This window comes from Hyla sarda, chromosome 3, assembly GCF_029499605.1.
Source record: "Hyla sarda isolate aHylSar1 chromosome 3, aHylSar1.hap1, whole genome shotgun sequence".
NCBI lineage: Eukaryota > Metazoa > Chordata > Amphibia > Anura > Hylidae > Hyla > Hyla sarda.
In genome coordinates, this window is record NC_079191.1 from 28,040,456 (window position 1) to 28,058,264 (window position 17,809).

The 17,809-nt window shown below is 45.1% G+C and overlaps 2 protein-coding genes across 7 annotated transcripts in view; one reads left to right on the top strand and one right to left on the bottom strand.

Annotated features, from left to right (window-relative positions):
• Positions 1-17,809, top strand: part of LOC130361225 (serine/threonine-protein kinase SBK1-like) — a 613,716-nt gene that overhangs the window by 190,634 nt on the left and 405,273 nt on the right. The gene's annotated exons all lie outside the window — the stretch shown is intronic.
• The window catches only part of LOC130360957 (uncharacterized), a 95,106-nt gene that overhangs the window by 48,178 nt on the left and 29,119 nt on the right, over positions 1-17,809 (bottom strand). The window contains exons 8-10 of the mRNA XM_056563513.1: positions 17,434-17,618; positions 12,557-12,698; positions 10,867-11,043 (exon numbers count right to left, since the gene is read on the bottom strand). Coding sequence (XP_056419488.1) covers positions 10,867-11,043; positions 12,557-12,698; positions 17,434-17,618 — 504 coding nt within the window. The remainder of the gene's footprint in view (positions 1-10,866; positions 11,044-12,556; positions 12,699-17,433; positions 17,619-17,809) is intronic.

The window sequence follows — 17,809 nt, forward strand, 5'->3', positions numbered from 1 at the left end:
TTACACGGATTCTTTAGTGCTGAACAAATCTCCACTCATCGGTTTTAGATAATATTGTTCACGACACCTGGATTATATTAGTCATTTTAGTGGCGGATATTGTGATGCGGAAATTCTGCCTCCAAAAGAATGAGCTTACTACAAAAGGGTATGGAGGGGGGGGAGGGGGAGGGCTGAGCACCCCCAAATCCAAGTGATTGTGCTGACCTTGGAATGTTGCGTCAGTCACAATATCTATATTCAATATTGTATCAATCAATAGTAGGTCCTGCAGCTGATTTTGCCCTTCCCGTTGATGAAGCAGGGTACAGCACCATAGAGAGGGGATAAGATGTCTAATCATGGGGGGCCCCCCGTGATCTCTGTGCAGTACCTGCATTATATGCCGGGCTGCTGCTCCAGTCTCGGAAACCTATGTGTTTCCGTGACTGGAGACTTGATGTCACACCACACCCCCTCCATTCGTGTATATGGGAGGGGGCATGATGGCCGTCACAACGGGGCGTGGGGTGACGTCATGTCTCCAGCCCCGGAAACACAAAGGTTTCTGAGACTGGAGTAGCAGCCCAGCATAGAGTGCCGGGTGCTGTACTTATCTCCTATCTTTAGGAAAGGGATAAGATGTCTATGGCCGAAATACCTCTTTAATGTGCAAGTTACAGATACATTGGCTGAATTGGCAATAAAAAGTTGACCACTTTTTTTTTTTATACTCTTAATTTTTTTTGTAATACTGGGTTTTACATTGGAAAATTTACAAGTAGAATATTAGTTTCCAAACACTCAGGTCATGACAAACTGACGTATCCCCCATGTAAACAATACTCTTAATTTACATACAGTCTCTACCACTTATCCCTCACTGACTTCTATCTTGATATTTGATTCTACGTGTAGTTCCATATAAATGCAGTTGTTCCCTATTGATATTTATATATATAATACACTCCCCCAGTTGGTAGGTTCAGGTTTACACATACTGCTTTGCCAAACGCAACTTTTTTTTTAGCCAAAAACAAGATCTTGTGTGTAGAAAACCTCCTGAGCCCCCACGAGTGCAGTTGATCTTTTTTTTTTAATGTTTAAATGTTTTTTTAAATGATCTGCTGTTGATCAGAGGACAAAGGATAACCTTGACAATCTTATGGCAAACCAATCTGCAGAAGAACCCGGAGGTTCAGAGTTACTAAGCTCCACTGAACAACAAAATTTAAGAGTGTTTTATCAGTTAAACATCAGAACTCTGCTATGACAAAATCTGCCTTCTTCCTGGTGCCCGAGCCTGTTACATCACACTGCCACCCTTTCCCAGGCTGAGGTGGGACATACCTGAGGCAGGCAATAAGCTGAGCGCAGTGTGATGTGTTGGGTATCAAAAGCAGGAAGACGGGTCACAAATTCCAGCCGCATCGGGGGAGTGGTGTAAAGTAAGTCAAGGTTTTTTAAATTTTTATTCTGGCAGCCCAGGCATATAGGAGAAAAAAAAATTTAAAGGGGTACTCCGCCCGTAGACATATTATCCCCAATCCCAAGTATAGGGGATAAGATGTCTGATTTTGGATGTCTGGACGCTGGGACCCCCGCAATCTCCATGCGGGCACCCCGACGTTCTGAACATTCTGTTCAGAATGCTAGGTTCGGGTGCCCGTGATCATGATGTCTTGCCACGCCCCTCTATGCACGTCTATGGGAGGGGGCATGATGGCTGTCCCGCCCCCACCCGTAGACATGAATTGAGGGGCCGTGACTTGACATCATGAGGGAGCGTGGCATAATGTCATGACCATGGCCGCCTGAACCCAGCATTCTGAACATAATGTTAAGAATGTTGGGGAGCCCTCACAAAGATCGTGGGGCTCTCAGCGTCCAGACCCCCGTGATCAGACACCTTATCCTCTATCCTTTAGATAGGGAATAAGATGTCTAAGGGTGGAGTACCCCTTTATGATAGGTTTGATGTCATTCAAAACCATAAAGGACCAAGGACCATGTTACCTGAAAAAGCTATTATCACCCTACATACAAGCTCCCCCCTTGGTTCTACACATCTGTCTCTTCTTTCAGTACCCAGATTACAAACAAAATCAGTCTCCAGCGCTTTCTGTCATACTGCTCCAACATTCTGGAACTCTCTACCACTGAAAATAATACAGGCCCCCTCTTTTCTCATAATCCTTTAGATAACTCTCACTTTCTCCCCTAGTTTGTATTTACCTGTAAAGCGCTTTAGATCCCACTGGGAGAGAAGTGCTTTATAAATGCCTGTTATTGTTGTTTTTGTTGCTGTTATAACTGTAAAGTTCAGTGGTATTACTCATACGAGGTCCTTACTGACTCTTTAGTCTTTAATTGACTAGTGATTGTGGCCGTAGGGGAAGCCTTGGCTGTCCACCTTCCGACAAGCTCCTATAGCTAAAAACTCAACTCGTCGTGTTTGGAGGGGAAATAATGTTGAGTTGCATCCAAAGAAAACCATACCTACTGTGAAGCATGGGGGTGGAAACATCAAGTTTTGGGGTTGTTTTTCAGCAAAGGGACCAGGACGACTAATCCGTGTAAAGAAAAGAATGAATGGGGCAATGTATCATTAGATTTTGAGTCATAACCTCCTTCCATTAGCAAGGGCATTGAAGATGAAACGTGGCTGGGTCTTTCAGCATGACAATGATTAATACCTATAAACAGTCAACCAACAGCCAAAGTAATACAAAAATTAAATAAACCTTATTGAATGCATGTAAAAAAACTAATAAATAAAATGATTCAGCAGCACACAGAAAAAATGGCACAGAGTATGGATAATATAAATATCACAGCTAGAGATGAGCGAATAGAAGTTGACGAACACAAATTCGTTACGAATTTCATGAAAAATTCGATTCGCAACGATTGCGAATATCGCCGCGATTCGATCGCGGGAATCGCTTAATTAAACTCCATTTTACAGCATTCCAGGCTATTGGAGACCGAAGATGGCGTATCCACATGTGAGTACATGGGGCGGGGGATTATGGGAGGGCGGGAAATATCGGCGGGAATGAAGGTAGGCGGGCTGACCCTGAATCACATGTGAGATGCAGCCTATCAGTGTTCACTGACCCCTGTGATGTCACAGCCCCTATATAATCGGCGGCCATCTTCCCTCTCTTCATTTCATCTATGCACTCAGATGGAGAGGATAGGACTGCGTGTGTGTGAATAGCTCATACCACAGCGTTACACTGCAACTGCTAGTCACATCAGCATTAGGGAAAGACAGGAGTGCAGAGTGCTGTGCTGTTACACTGAGAAGGATCATTGATCGCTAAACCTCCTATTCACGTTATTGAGCATTGCAGCAGAGAGGGGCAGATAGCTGTCAGCTGCCTCATACAGATCTCCAAGCTGCCTGAACTCTCTGAAGCATCTTATCTCCTCATTTATCAGCCCAATTGAGTTTTTTTTTTTGTTTTGCTCCACAAATCTTCTACTGCTCAGAATTGTGTGACAGGGTGCAATTTAGGGTTTAATCCCTGGATTTTTTTTTTTTTGTGGTGCTGCACTGTTGGGTCCTGCTGCTGTTCAGAAATATGTGATTCTTCAGTGGACTGTAGTGCATTTGTACCATTTAGTACCTGTTAAGCTGTCAAGGTGCTCCATACCGTCAAAGTCCAAACAATAGCATTCACCGGCTGGTGTTTTACAAAAATACAGAGTTTTTTCTGCGTATAGTTAGGCATATTACTACCCTCATCAGTGCATACCGCATACGTACATCCAAGTATTGTACCATTTAGTACCTGTTAAGCTGTCAAGGTGCTCCATACCGTCAAAGTCCAAACAGTAGTATCCACCGGCTAGAGTTTTACAAAAATACAGAGTATTTTCTGCGTATAGTTAGGCATATTACTGCCCTCATCAGTGCATACCGCATACGTACATCCAATTATTGTACCATTTAGTACCTGTTAAGCTGTCAAGGTGCTCCATACCGTCAAAGTGCAAACAATAGTATCCACCGGCTGGTGTTTTACAAAAATACAGAATTTTTTCTGCGTATAATTAGGCATATTACTGCCCTTATCAGTGCATACCGCATACGTACATCCAAGTATTGTACCATTTAGTACCTGTTAAGCTGTCAAGGTGCTCCATACCGTCAAAGTCCAAGCAATAGCATTCACCGACTGGTGTTTTACAAAAATACTGAGGTTTTCTGCGTATAGTTACACATATTACTGCCCTCATCAGTGTATACCGCATAGGTACATCCAAGTATTGTACCATTTAGTACCTGTTAATCTGTCAAGGTGCTCCAAACCGTCAAAGTGCAAACAATAGTATTCACCGGCTGGTGTTATACAAAAATACAGAGTTTTTTCTGCTTATAGTTAGGCCTATTACTGCCCTCATCAGTGCATACTGCATAGGTACATCCAAGTATTGTACCATTTAGTACCTGTTAATCTGTCAAAGGCCTGCATACTGTGAAAGGACAGCCGTAAGTAATCACCTGCTGCTGTAAGACAAATACTGTTTCAAGAGTAGTGTAGCATATTGTAATACCCTCATAAACGCGCTAAGTATGTTAGGCTGAGAAGTGATAGGACGTGCATGGAGGAGTGGCAGAGGCCTAAATACTTCAGGCAGAGTTGGCAGCAGACTTGGGGCGAGTGGCAACAGGAGTCGCAGCGAGAGGCCTGAGCTCCCGTTATCAGCCAGCGGTCGTGTCTCCACCAGTAACCCATCTGCCGTCGTCGATTGGTTAACACGCTCATCCACATGATCACTAGTGACATCTGACACCCCCCAGTCAACAGTCGGTGGGCTCCTCAGACACAACCCTCAGTTGGCATGGCCCAGGAGCAGTCCCTGTCCTCCCATTGCCTTTGTCCTATGCTGTCCCCTCTCCTAGAGAAGTATCTTATGCTATGGGTTCAGCTCCACTATTTACTGAGGACGATCTAATAGAGGACAGTCAGCAACTACTGGACAGCCAAGAAGGGGAGGAGACGTGCGCCGCTTGCTCCGCTAGGCGGCCAAGTAGTGATGCGGAGAGTGACGTGGGAGGCGGTGTTGCAAGTGTTCAGGGTCCTGAAGCAGACACTGTTGGGGAACCTGAGGAGGACATCAGTGACATGCACACACCTGTTGAGGATGATGAAGCCGATCGCAATTGGGAGCCGGGTGCAGAAGGGGCTTCATCATCATCAGGAGAAGAGAGTTGCAGGTTGCCCTTGAGGCAGCAAGGCAGTAGCACGGTTGGCAGTCAGCGTGGTGACAGGAGTGGAAATTCAGGAGCCAAACATGCTCGGGGGAGACCTCCTGCTTTGCGGCAGCCTACCTTTCCGGGAGGTAGTGGAACAGGAGTTCCTGGAGACGGCGCCAGTAGCAGTAAATTAGTGCGGACTGCGGGTGGGAAAATCAGCTACTCAGTGGTGTGGAAGTTTTACATGAGGCATCCGGAGGAAGTTCACGTAGCCACATGCAAGATCTGTCGGCAGAAGGTGAAGCGTGACCAGGATCCCAATGTCGGCACCACGGCCCTGCGTCAACACATGCTTTGCCACCATTAAGTGGCCTGGGAGAACCGTGGCTCCGATGTAGTGGTTCAGCCTGCTGCATCACCCAGTGGCCATCCGCTCCCTCCTTCATCCAGACAAGGCTCCACCACCTCAGCTGAAGGGAGCTGTGTGTCAAACCCTCCTTCTGTAGCTCCTGCTTCTCCCACTTTTAGTCAGCCATTCCGCCAACAATCCATCGGCGAAGCTATGTCCAAGAGACAACAGTATGCGCCCACTCATCCAACTGCGCAGAAGTTGAATGTGCTCCTGTCCAAGTTGCTGGTGTTGCAGTCCCTCCCTTTTCAAGTGGTGGACTCTGCACCTTTCAGAGAATTGATGGCTTGTGCCGAGCCGAGGTGGAGAGTCCCAAGCCGTCATTTCTTTGCGAAGAAGGCAGTACCAGCCCTGCATAAGTTTGTACAAGAGAAGGTGGGCCAGTCCTTGAGCCTGTCGGTGTGTTCAAAAGTGCACGGCAGCGCCGACGTGTGGAGCTGTAACTACGAGCAGGGACAATACATGTCTTTTACGGCCCACTGGGTAAATGTGGTTTTTGCACAGCCACAACAGCAACTTGGACAGGTCACACCGCTTCCTCCTCCACGCTCTCGCTCCCAGGCAGTTGGTCCTGTTACAGTGTGCGATGCCGCCTCCTCACCTCCACCGTGTCCTCGGCCTCCACTGCATGTCCAAATCTCGGTGGCCCTTCATCGTACCATGTGTGTAGGGCACAGCGGTGTCAAGCTGTTCTTCACATGGTTTGCCTTGGCGAACGGAGTCACACAGGGGAGGAACTGCTAAAGTTCATTCGTAAAGAAATCCAAGTATGGCTTTCTCCACGAAATCTGGAAATGGGAACCATGGTGACCAACAACGGGAAGAACACCGTGTCCACGCTGCGACAAGGAAGTGTGAAACATGTGCCCTGCATGGCACACGTGTTGAATCTGGTTGTCAAGCACTTCCTCAAGTCTTCACCCCATTTGCAAAACATCCTGAAAATGGCAAGAAAACTGTGCATGCACTTCAGCCACTCGTACACCGCCAAGCACACCTTCCTTGAGCTGCAGCATCAGAACGGTATCCCACAACATAGTCTTATTTGTGACGTTGCCACACGTTGGAATTCCACCCTCCATATGTTGGACTGACTATACGAACAAAGAAAAGCCATCACCGATTTCTTAATGATCCAAGCAGATAGGAGTACTCCCCTGTGTAACTTCAATGTGAACCAGTGGCAGCTCATACGTGACACCTGCCGTTTGCTGAGGCCCTTTGAGGAAGCCACATTATTTGTGAGTCGCCTGGATTAGGCCATGAACGACGTAGTTCCACTCCTACATTTCCTACAACAAATGATTGAAACCATGGCTGATTCTACGTAGTCATTTGTCTGATGCCTATCGGCCACATGGTCCATCCACTCGCAAGTCTGACTCGGGGGGCCCTCTGCGCTCACCTTCCACTGCCATGGCTGCTGGGGAGGGGAGGGGTGGCAGGAGCAGTACCAGCTCAATCAGCAACAGCATGAGTCTACAGTCGCTGATGAGTAGCCAGTAGTGTGCCATCAGAGTGGGTGTTTAGTGCGGCCGGGGCCATAGTCACCCCAAGGCGAACTCATCTGTCCACTATAAATGTGGAGAGACTGACGTTTGTGAAGATGAATCAAGGATGGATCAGACAGGATTTCCAGCCACCAATGCCAGATGCCTCAGAGTAGAGTGACCATGCTGCTATACCAACATTTCCCAATTATGATTGGTTATGAAACCATCTTGGGTTATCAATTAGGGTTATGAAACCCTCTTTGGTACTGTGATTGCCTGCTCCTGGCTCATCCTGTGTCTTTCAGGAACTACTTGCCTCACTGATGCTTCTGGCCTTGGGCCTTTAATTTTTGGATGTTTAGCAGTAGCTAAATAAATGCTTAATGCAAATGTCAACATTGATCATTAAATGTAAGGGGTTATGAAACCCTCTTGGGTACTGCGGATGCCTGCTGCTGACTCATTTTGTGTCTTTCAGGAACTACCTGCCTCCCTGATGCATCAGGCCTTGGGCCTTCAAGTTTTGGATGTTTAGCAGTAGCTAAATACATGCTTAATACAAATTTCAACATTGATCCTTAAATGTAAGGGGTTGGTTATGAAACCCTCTTGGGTACTGCAAATGAATGCTCCTGACTCATTCTGTGTCTTTCAGGATTTACTTGCCTCCCTGATGAATCAGGCCTTGGACCTTCAATTTTTGGATGTTTAGCAGTAGCTAAATACATGCTTAATGCAAATTTCAACATTGATCTTTAAATGTAAGGGGTTGATAATGAAATCCTTTTGGGTACTGCGAATGTCTGCTCCTGACTCATTCTGTCTCTTTCAGGAAATAATTGCCTCCCTGATGCCTCAGGCCTTGGGCCTTCAATTTTTGGAAGTTTAGCAGTAGCTAATACATGCTTAATGCAAATTTCAACAATGATCTTTAAATTCTCGGCACTCTGCCAGGGCCTTCTCCTACCCCGCCGGGGCCGATCCGAGGACCTCACTAAACCATCCAATCGGTAGTAGAGACATGCAGTGTGTACAAAGGGAAGGGACTTATTGAACCCGATCTTATGACCCTCGCTTAGTTGTGATTCTTCTTTCCTGGCAAATAATTGCAATCCCTGATCCCTATCGCGAAAGATAGACACATGCTGGTCCGTTCAGTGTAGCGCACGTGCAGCCCCGGACATCTGAGAGTATAACACACCTGTTAATGCTCAATCTCGCGAGTGATCGTGCAATGTAAGGGGTTATTAAAGCCTCTTGGGTACTGCTGATGCCTACTCCTGACTGCTCCTGTGTCTTTCAGGAACTACTTGACTTCATGATGCTTCTGGGCTTGGGCCTTTAATTTTAGGATTTTTGAAATACATACATACATGCTTAATTTAAATTTCAACATTTATGGTGCAATGTATGGGGTTATTAAACACTCTTGGGTAGTGTTTTTTTCAAATTTTCTGATAATTATCACAGTATTAAACTTGAATTTTCCACAATAATAACCATTATACCATTGAACGCTTGTTGCGTTTGATTTTTTAAGTAAAATGTTAAAAAAAAAATACGCAGAGGGATGATTTCTGCTTCTTTATTTCATAAAAAATTCTTATATAGAAGAATGTCTTTTGGTGGTCCACCGTCCTGCATTATAGAGTCTTCTGGACTCTTGGATATGCGCTTGTTCTTAAACAAAGGTACAAAAAACAAAAATGGCCGGTCAGGGCTATGGAGACGTTGCGCCTACATCTTACGGGCACATGAGCCTGTGGGTGCTTGTGAGATTAGGTCCTTTGTACCCACACGGCGGGGTCCGGGACACAAATTTTGATTTAAATTTCAAATAAAAAATTCACACATTTCAATGGTCTCCTCATGCTGCAGCCAACTCCAGGCTGCGTCATTCTGGTAATATATAGAGAGCACTCGCTTTCCTAAATTTTTGCTTTGGTGCGTACTCATGCATCAGCCAACTCCAGGCTGTTTTATTCAGGCAATATATGGTTTACTGATGCCACTGTGGGGCCTGGGTCTGGGAATTTAAAATTTTCTCATAGGTAGCACCCGCTATCCAAAATCTTTTTCAAAAATTTATAAAATGATTGTGTTTTTTGGGGGGGATTGTGAAGCCCTGGTGTGTACTCATGCATCAGCCAACTCCAGGCTGCGTCATTTAGGCAATATATGGTTTACTGCTACCGCTGCTTGGCCTGGGTCTGGGAATTTCAAATTTTCTCATAGGTAGCACCCGCTATCCAAAAGTCTTCTTCATAAATTTCTACAATTGTTGTGTTTTTTGGGGGGGATTGTGAAGCCCTGGTGTGTACTCATGCATCAGCCAACACCAGGCTGTGTCATTCAGGCAATATATAGGTAGCACCCGCTGTCCTAAATATTCTTAATTTTTTTTTAAATGGTTGCTTTTTCTTTGGGATTCTGAAGCCCTGGTGTGTACTCAATGCTGCTTCCTGCCCATTGGTCCTGTGACAGTGTGCTACTCCGCCTCCACAATGCCTTAAGCCTCTATTTTATGGGATGGCTGTCATATTTTTATTATCCATACTCTGTGCCATTTTTTCTGTGTGCTGCTGATTCATTTTATTGCTTTGTTTTTTAACATGCATTCAATAAAGTTTATGTAATTTTTTATTACTTTGACTGTTGGGTGACTGTTTATATGTGTTAATCATTGTCATGCTGAAAGACCCAGCCACGTTACTTTTCAATGCCCTGTGTTTATAGGTATTATTCGTTGCTCTTGGTGTCACTCTCTCTTTCCTTTGGATAGTGGTGTAATCCCCATAGTAATCCCCACATGCCCTTCTATCGGCTAATAGCATAACAATGATCCCAAACACACCAGGCAACGAAGGAGTGGCTTTGTAAGAAGCATTTCAAGGTCCTGGAGTGGCCTAGCCAGTCTCCAGATCTCAACCCCATAGAAAACCTTTGGAGGGAGTTGAAAGTCCGTGTTGCCCAGCAACATCCCCCAAACATCACTGCTCTAGAGGAGATCTGAATGGAGCATTGGGCCAAAATTCCAGCAACAGTGTGTGAAAACCTTGTGAAGATTTACAGAAAACGTTTGACCTCATTGCCTCATTGCCAACAAAGGGTAAATAACAAAGTATTGAGATGAACTTTTGTTATTGACCAAATACTTATTTGCCACCATAATTTGCAAATACATTCTTTAAAAATCAGACATTGTGATTTTATGGATTTTTTTCTCATTATGTCTCTCATAGTTGAGGTATACCTATGATGACAATTACAGCCTCTCATTTTTTTAAGTGGGAGAACTTGCACAATTGGTGGCTGACTAAATACTTTTTTTTCCCCTACTGTATATTCTAACAAACCTTATACTCTAAGAGATATTAATGAGATCAAGTTCACACATCGTGGGTTTATCAAATGCAACTATAATAGCCAAAAGATTATTCCAATTAGTCATCAAGTCCACATTATATAGTGGGCAAAAGTGGTAATGGCTGGGGGCCCGCCATATTTGAGAACCTTGCAGCACTTGAGACCAAGGCATGGGTAATTTAAAAAATGTTTTAGTGACCCTCCAACTATAAAAATGTTTTTAATTCTATCTATACTACTAATTGGAATACATTTGGTAGCCAAGCATCCATGATTGTTGCCACACACATCACAGCAGTGGTCAGGTGCTATGGACGGGACATTATCCTGCAGAGCTGTAAACAAGGACAGAAGACACCAGGGCCAGAAGACACCGGCCAACACCCACCGGATGTGGCCTTGTTAGTCACTATGATGTGGCACGGCACACATTTTATAGGTCATGGGAGCACTGGTGAACCCAACCACGGGGGTAAGGTTGACCTCAATGCCAGGAGGAGCCTGGTAAGAAAAGTTCTGCAACAGCTTAGTAAAGAAGAGGAACAGCTCGGCTTTAGCCAGAATTTCTCCTGTGCAACGTCTTTTACCTAGAATAGAAAGAAAAACTGTGGTCATGATATTTGTGTTCTTACATGTCTACAATAATACCTGATTTCTTCCTTACCTTAATTTTTTTTTTTTTAAACATTTTATTATTTTTCAAGACTGGGTGCAGAAATATATTGTTACGGAGAGCGCTCCATCTGCTCACACTGGCCGGGAGTGCTCTCTCCATCTGTCATCCGGCGGGACGCGCCCGCATGTGAATCTTAGGCTGTCACTCTCCTTTTTATTCTGCGGTTTCTTTCGTACTCTCTCATCATTGGCGCGTGCCTCCCCTCCTCCTATGGTGCTCTGAGATTTAAAGGGCCAGTGTGCCCTTGAATATTGTTTGCACCTGTCCCTTCTCTATAAGTATGGGCACCTCCCACAACCCCTCTTTGGGTGCCCAGTGCCTGAGTGAAAGCATTTATTGTGTCCTGCCTTACCGTGTTCCTGACCTACCTGCCGCCTGTCTTCTGACCCCTTGCTACCCTGTTTTCGCTACCGTGCCACCTGCCCATACCTTCTGCTATCCTAACTACGAGTTGTCATATTCCTCCTGTGGACAAGTCATGTCAGGTGTAGTGACCTGTGTGCCGTTTGCCGCAGGAAGCCCATCCCGCTTTGTGGCAGGCTCAGGTGAAAACCAGCGGCATCTTATACTCCACTCCCTGAAACGGCCCAAGCCATCATCCACACAGGCTCAGCGGATCTACTTCCTCCTTGCAGCTGACATATACTGTATATCTAGCAAATGTACATATGATCCATAAACATACATAAAAGAAATATAAAACAGGGTAAGATAGGAACCATCGGATCAAAGTACAATTCCTGTATCCCAGCCATTAAACAAATGAATACAAAACACAACTGAACCTTGAGAAATAAAACATAGGCTGCACTCAACATGGTCTCACTTGAAGTGTAATGTAAGGTGAAAAATTCTCAAGTTTGCTAAAGCATGACCAGTACAATATTGAAGCGTCACATGGCCCGGAAAAGCTTCATGATGCTCTTTTCCCCATCTGTCAATGCTGACCTGGTCTCTATATGTATCAGTCTAGTGTTCAACTGCATAAGTTCCTGAGAAGTTGTCACATCTGGAAGCAACCATTTTCCTTACCTTTTTTACATGGCTTAACAAATCCCAAAATGGGATCAATAGCTTAGAAAAAAAAAAAAAAAACATTGATACTCTGTTAAGATATGTATTTACTATACACTTATAAGTGGTCACCCAGTGGTTGTCCTGTTAATTGCAGCCTGCTAAGAATTTTTCTGCATTTCAGTTGTGCTAAATTTGTGTAATAGGAAATGGGAATATTTAACTAAATTCAAGCAAAGGTAAAGATAGACTCATCTGTACACTGTAGCTTAGGATATCTTTTACAATGACCCAACCACTGACTGGGAAACACCTTGTCACGTCTGGATCCATCAGGTTCCAAACTACATGGCACAAGCGCGGGGTGAGCCATGTCTTCCCACAATGCTTCAATCCGCATGCTTCAATACCTGCTGAGAAAGGCAGAAAAGCCTCATTTTTCACAAAGTTTCCATCAGAATCGAGAAAATTTTCTGGATAAAATTCATCCGTTTTTTTAAAGTAAGTTTTATCCTTTAATACAGAAGTCAATATTGGAAGAACATGAGTGCCCTGGAAATATAAAGGAGTAGAATAGATAAGATATGATAAATAATATTATTATTAATAATATATTCCTAAGCACTCTACAATAGAGAATGGAAAGAACACTAGTCAATTTCATTTCGGGGGTATTTCTCCTCCATTCTATGCGCAAACCAGGAGCGACTACTATACTAGACTGTGCACCAACAATGGGCAGCATTTACACTAGGCCGTGTGGGGACCAGGGATGGTGTGTACACTAGACTGTGCTGTGGATTAGGCACTTTTAGCTAACAATGAGCTCTACAATACAAAAATAAGGAATACGTTATATATATATATATATATATATATATATATATATATATATACACACACACACACACACACATATATACACATATATGCACACAGTATATTCATATACATTTACATGTAAAGCAGAACTTGTCCTAGTCTGTATAATAGTCTTAGGGTACGTTCACACGAGTAGATCCATAGCATATATTACGCTGTGGATCCACTGCTGAAGGACCGCTGTATGGTGCCTTTACATGTGCCTGCTCGGAGCGGCAATACGCCGCTATGAGCAGACACAGTGAAGCGATGCGCAAGTCGCCGCGCATGCGCAGTGTACTCTCACACATCGCGGACGCTCCCCCTGTTCTATGAGCTAGGCCGAGAGCTGCCGCAATGTGCGAGTATACTAGTGTCTTCCATCAGCCCACTGGCTTACAGGACTGCTTTAGGTCTCAGGTAAACCAATCTCCTTCTATGTACAGGCCTCTAACATAAGTCTAAGACTGAAGGGTTCACAAAGTCCTCACAGGCCCCCTATGGCTTCCTTCAAGCCTGAAGATGTCACACAGTTCCTCCCCTTATATAGCATTGTGGCTATCTGCATCATAGTGGGAATAGGTGCCTAACCTGCCCTTGTACCAGTAACCAGTAAGTGTGGCCTATTTCCTGTGATTTTTTAAAACACACACTTCACAAGACTTCCTTGAGCTGGATATCTCCCCATTACGAAGATGTCACACCTGGTGTCTCAGAACTGGCCCCTCATAGGACAAAGTTTCACACAGCCCAACACTACACAACTTCCCCCCTAATTGAGCTTTTGACTGCTCCTCTGTGACAGAACAATCTCCAATTAGCGCCAAATATTTCCCTTAAATGGGCACTGCCAGATTAAAAAACATTTTATATGTTGTACATCTTGGCAAAACATTAACCTTTCTAATATACTTCATAAGCAAATTGTATTTCCTTTTTATAGAAAACATGGCTTTGTCCAAGCTGAAGAACAGGCATGGATAAAGTCCAATAAGTAAGGGTGGGCTAGCACTCCTCTGTGCTCCCTCCTGTCTGATAGTACTCCTTTGTGCTCTCTACTGTCTGATAGTAGTCCTCTGTGCTCTCTCCTGTCTGATAGCACTCTTCCTTGTTCTCTCCTGTCTGATAGTACTCCTCTGTGCTCTCTCCTGTCTGATAGGATTCCTCTGTGATCTCTGCTGTCTGATAGGACTCCTTTGTGCTCTTTCCTGTCTGATAGTACTCCTTTGTGCTCTCTCCTGTCTGATAGCACTCCACTGTGCTCTCTCATGTCTGATAGAACTCCTCTGTGCTCTTTCCTGTCTGATAGAACTCCTCTGTGCTCTCTCCTGTCTGATAGTACTCCTTTGTGCTCTCTCCTGTCTGATAACACTCCTCTGTGCTCTCTCCTGTCTTATAGCACTCCTCTGTGCTCTCTCTCCTGTCTGATAGCACTCCTCTGTGCTCTCTCCTGTCTGATAGTACTCCTCTGTGCTCTTTTCTGTCTGGTAGCACATCTCTGTGCTCTCACCTGTATGATAGTACTCCTCTGTGCTCTCTCTCGTCTGATAGGATTCCTCTGTGATTTCTGCTGTCTGATAGTACTCTTTTGTGCTCTCTTCTGTCTGATAGCACTCTTCCGTGTTCTCTCCTGTCTGATAGTACTCCTCTGTGCTCTCTCCTGTCTGATAGGATTCCTCTGTGATCTCTGCTGTCTGATAGGGCTCATTTGTGCTCTTTTCTGTCTGATAGTACTCCTCTGTGCTCTCTCCTGTCTGATAGCACTTCTCTGTGCTCTCTCCTGTCTGATAGCACTTCTCTGTGCTCTCTCCTGTCTGATAACACTCATCTGTGCTCTCTCCTGTCTGATAGTACTCCTCTGTGCTCTCTCCTGTCTGATAGTACTCCTTTGTGCTCTCTCTTGTCTGATAGTACTCCTCTGTGCTCTCTCCTGTCTGATAGGATTCCTCTGTGATTTCTGCTGTCTGATAGTACTCTTTTGTGCTCTCTCCTGTCTGATAGCACTCCACTGTGCTCTCTCCTGTCTGATAGAACTCCTTTGTGCTCTCTCCTGTCTGATAGCACTCCACTGTGCTCTCTCATGTCTGATAGAACTCCTCTGTGCTCTCTCCTGTCTGATAGAACTCCTTTGTGCTCTCTCCTGTCTGATAGCACTCCTCTGTGCTCTCTCCTGTCTGATAGCACTCCTCTGTGCTCTCTCCTGTCTTATAGCACTCCTCTGTGCTCTCTCTCCTGTCTGATAGCACTCCTCTGTGCTCTCTCCTGTCTTATAGCACTCCTCTGTGCTCTTTTCTGTCTGGTAGCACATCTCTGTTCTCTCTCCTGTATGATAGTACTCCTCTGTGCTCTCTCCCGTCTGATAGGATTCCTTTGTGATTTCTGCTGTCTGATAGTACTCTTTTGTGCTCTCTCCTGTCTGATAGAACTCCTTTGTGCTCTCTCCTGTCTGATAGCACTCCTCTGTGCTCTCTCCTGTCTTATAGCACTCCTCTGTGCTCTCTCTCCTGTCTGATAGCACTCCTCTGTGCTCTCTCCTGTCTGATAGTACTCCTCTGTGCTCTTTTCTGTCTGGTAGCACATCTCTGTGCTCTCACCTGTATGATAGTACTCCTCGGTGCTCTCTCCCGTCTGATAGGATTCCTCTGTGATTTCTGCTGTCTGATAGTACTCTTTTGTGCTCTCTTCTGTCTGACAGGACTCCTCTGTGTACTCTCTCCTGTCTGATAGCACAGAGGAGTACTATCGGACAGCAGAGAGCACAGAGGAGTGCTATCAGACAGGAGAGAGTACACAGAGGAGTCCTATCAGACAGAAGAGAGCACAAAAGAGTACTATAAGACAGCAGAAATCACAGAGGAATCCTATAAGACGGGAGAGAGCACCGAGGAGTACTATCATACAGGTGAGAGCACAGAGATGTGCTACCAGACAGAAAAGAGCACAGAGGAGTACTATCAGACAGGAGAGAGCACAGAGGAGTGCTATCAGACAGGAGAGAGAGCACAGAGGCGTGCTATAAGACAGGAGAGAGCACAGAGGAGTGCTATCAGACAGGAGAGAGCACAAAGGAGTACTATCAGACAGGAGAGAGCACAGAGAAGTTCTATCAGACAGGAGAGAGCACAAAAGAGTACTATCAGACAGCAGAAATCACAAAGGAATCCTATCAGATGGGAGAGAGCACAGAGGAGTACTATCATACAGGAGAGAGCACAGAGATGTGCTACCAGACAGAAAAGAGCACAGAGGAGTGCTATAAGACAGGAGAGAGCACAGAGGAGTGCTATCAGACAGGAGAGAGAGAGCACAGAGGAGTGCTATAAGACAGGAGAGAGCACAGAGGAGTGCTATAAGACAGGAGAGAGCACAGAGGAGTGCTATCAGACAGGAGAGAGCACAAAGGAGTTCTATCAGACAGGAGAGAGCACAGAGGAGTTCTATCAGACATGAGAGAGCACAGTGGAGTGCTATCAGACAGGAGAGAGCACAAAGGAGTTCTATCAGACAGGAGAGAGCACAGAGGAGTACTATCAGACAGGAGAGAGCACAGAGGAGTGCTATCAGACAGGAGAGAGCACAGAGGATTGCTATCAGACAGGAGAGAGCACAGAGGAGTGTTATCAGACAGGAGAGGGCACAGAGGAGTACTATCGGACAGCAGAGAGCACCATGGAGTGCTATCAGAAAGGAGAGAGCACAAAGGAGTGCTATCAGACAGGAGAGAGCACAGAAGAGTGTTATCAGACAGGAGAGGGCACAGAGGAGTACTATCAGACAGCAGAGAGCACAGAGGAGTGCTATCAGACAGGAGAGAGCACAGAGGAGTGCTATCAGACAGGAGAGAGCACAGAGGAGTGCTATCAGACAGGAGAGAGCACAGAGGAGTGCTATCAGACAGGAGAGAGCACAGAGGAGTGTTATAAGACAGGAGAGATTACAGAGGAGTACTATCGGACAGCAGAGAGCACAGAGGAGTGCTCTCTCCTGTCTTATAACACTCCTCTGTGCTCTCTCCTGTCTGATAGCACTCCTCTGTGCTCTCTCCTGTCTGATAGCACTCCTCTGTGCTCTCTCCTGTCTGATAGCACTCCTCTGTGCTCTCTGCTGTCCGATAGTACTCCTCTGTGCCCTCTCCTGTCTGATAACACTCCTCTGTGCTCTCTCCTGTCTGATAGCACTCCTCTGTGCTCTCTCCTTTCTGATAGCACTCCTCTGTGCTCTCTCCTGTCTGATAGCACTCCTCTGTGCTGAGTGTTGAGCATTGTGGAAAACTATTTCAGCCCAACAACAATCTTACCCATGTTAGCATTAGGCATCAAATGTTTCATTTGCCTTCAGCACCACCACTGGTGAAGTGTAGCATTACAAGTTTTCTAAGCCTAACAATCCTTTAAATAATTTAGAAACCATGACATTTCCATCTTACTTTCGGAATGAAGTATCCTCTGAACTCCACATCTTGGGTTGTCGCATGTGGAGCAGAGGCGGGTATAATATTCCCAAATCTTTGGATCTCATGTATGACGGCGTCCGTGTACGGCATTTGTTTGCGATATTCTATCTGAGGCTGGCGTAGTCCAATGACTTGTTCAATTTCTTTTTGAACATTTTCTAAAACAAAATGTATACATAGGATAATGATTTATGTAATAGCTTAAGAAATAATAGACTATTGAAATTTAAAGTGTCCAGCGTTGGTCTACCTCACATTCTTCAAAGATCGTAGATCGCTGGTTTGTACAGTTGTCGAGATAATCATACAATGCCCAGTAGATTCCATGTGCAATGCCTAACAACATCCA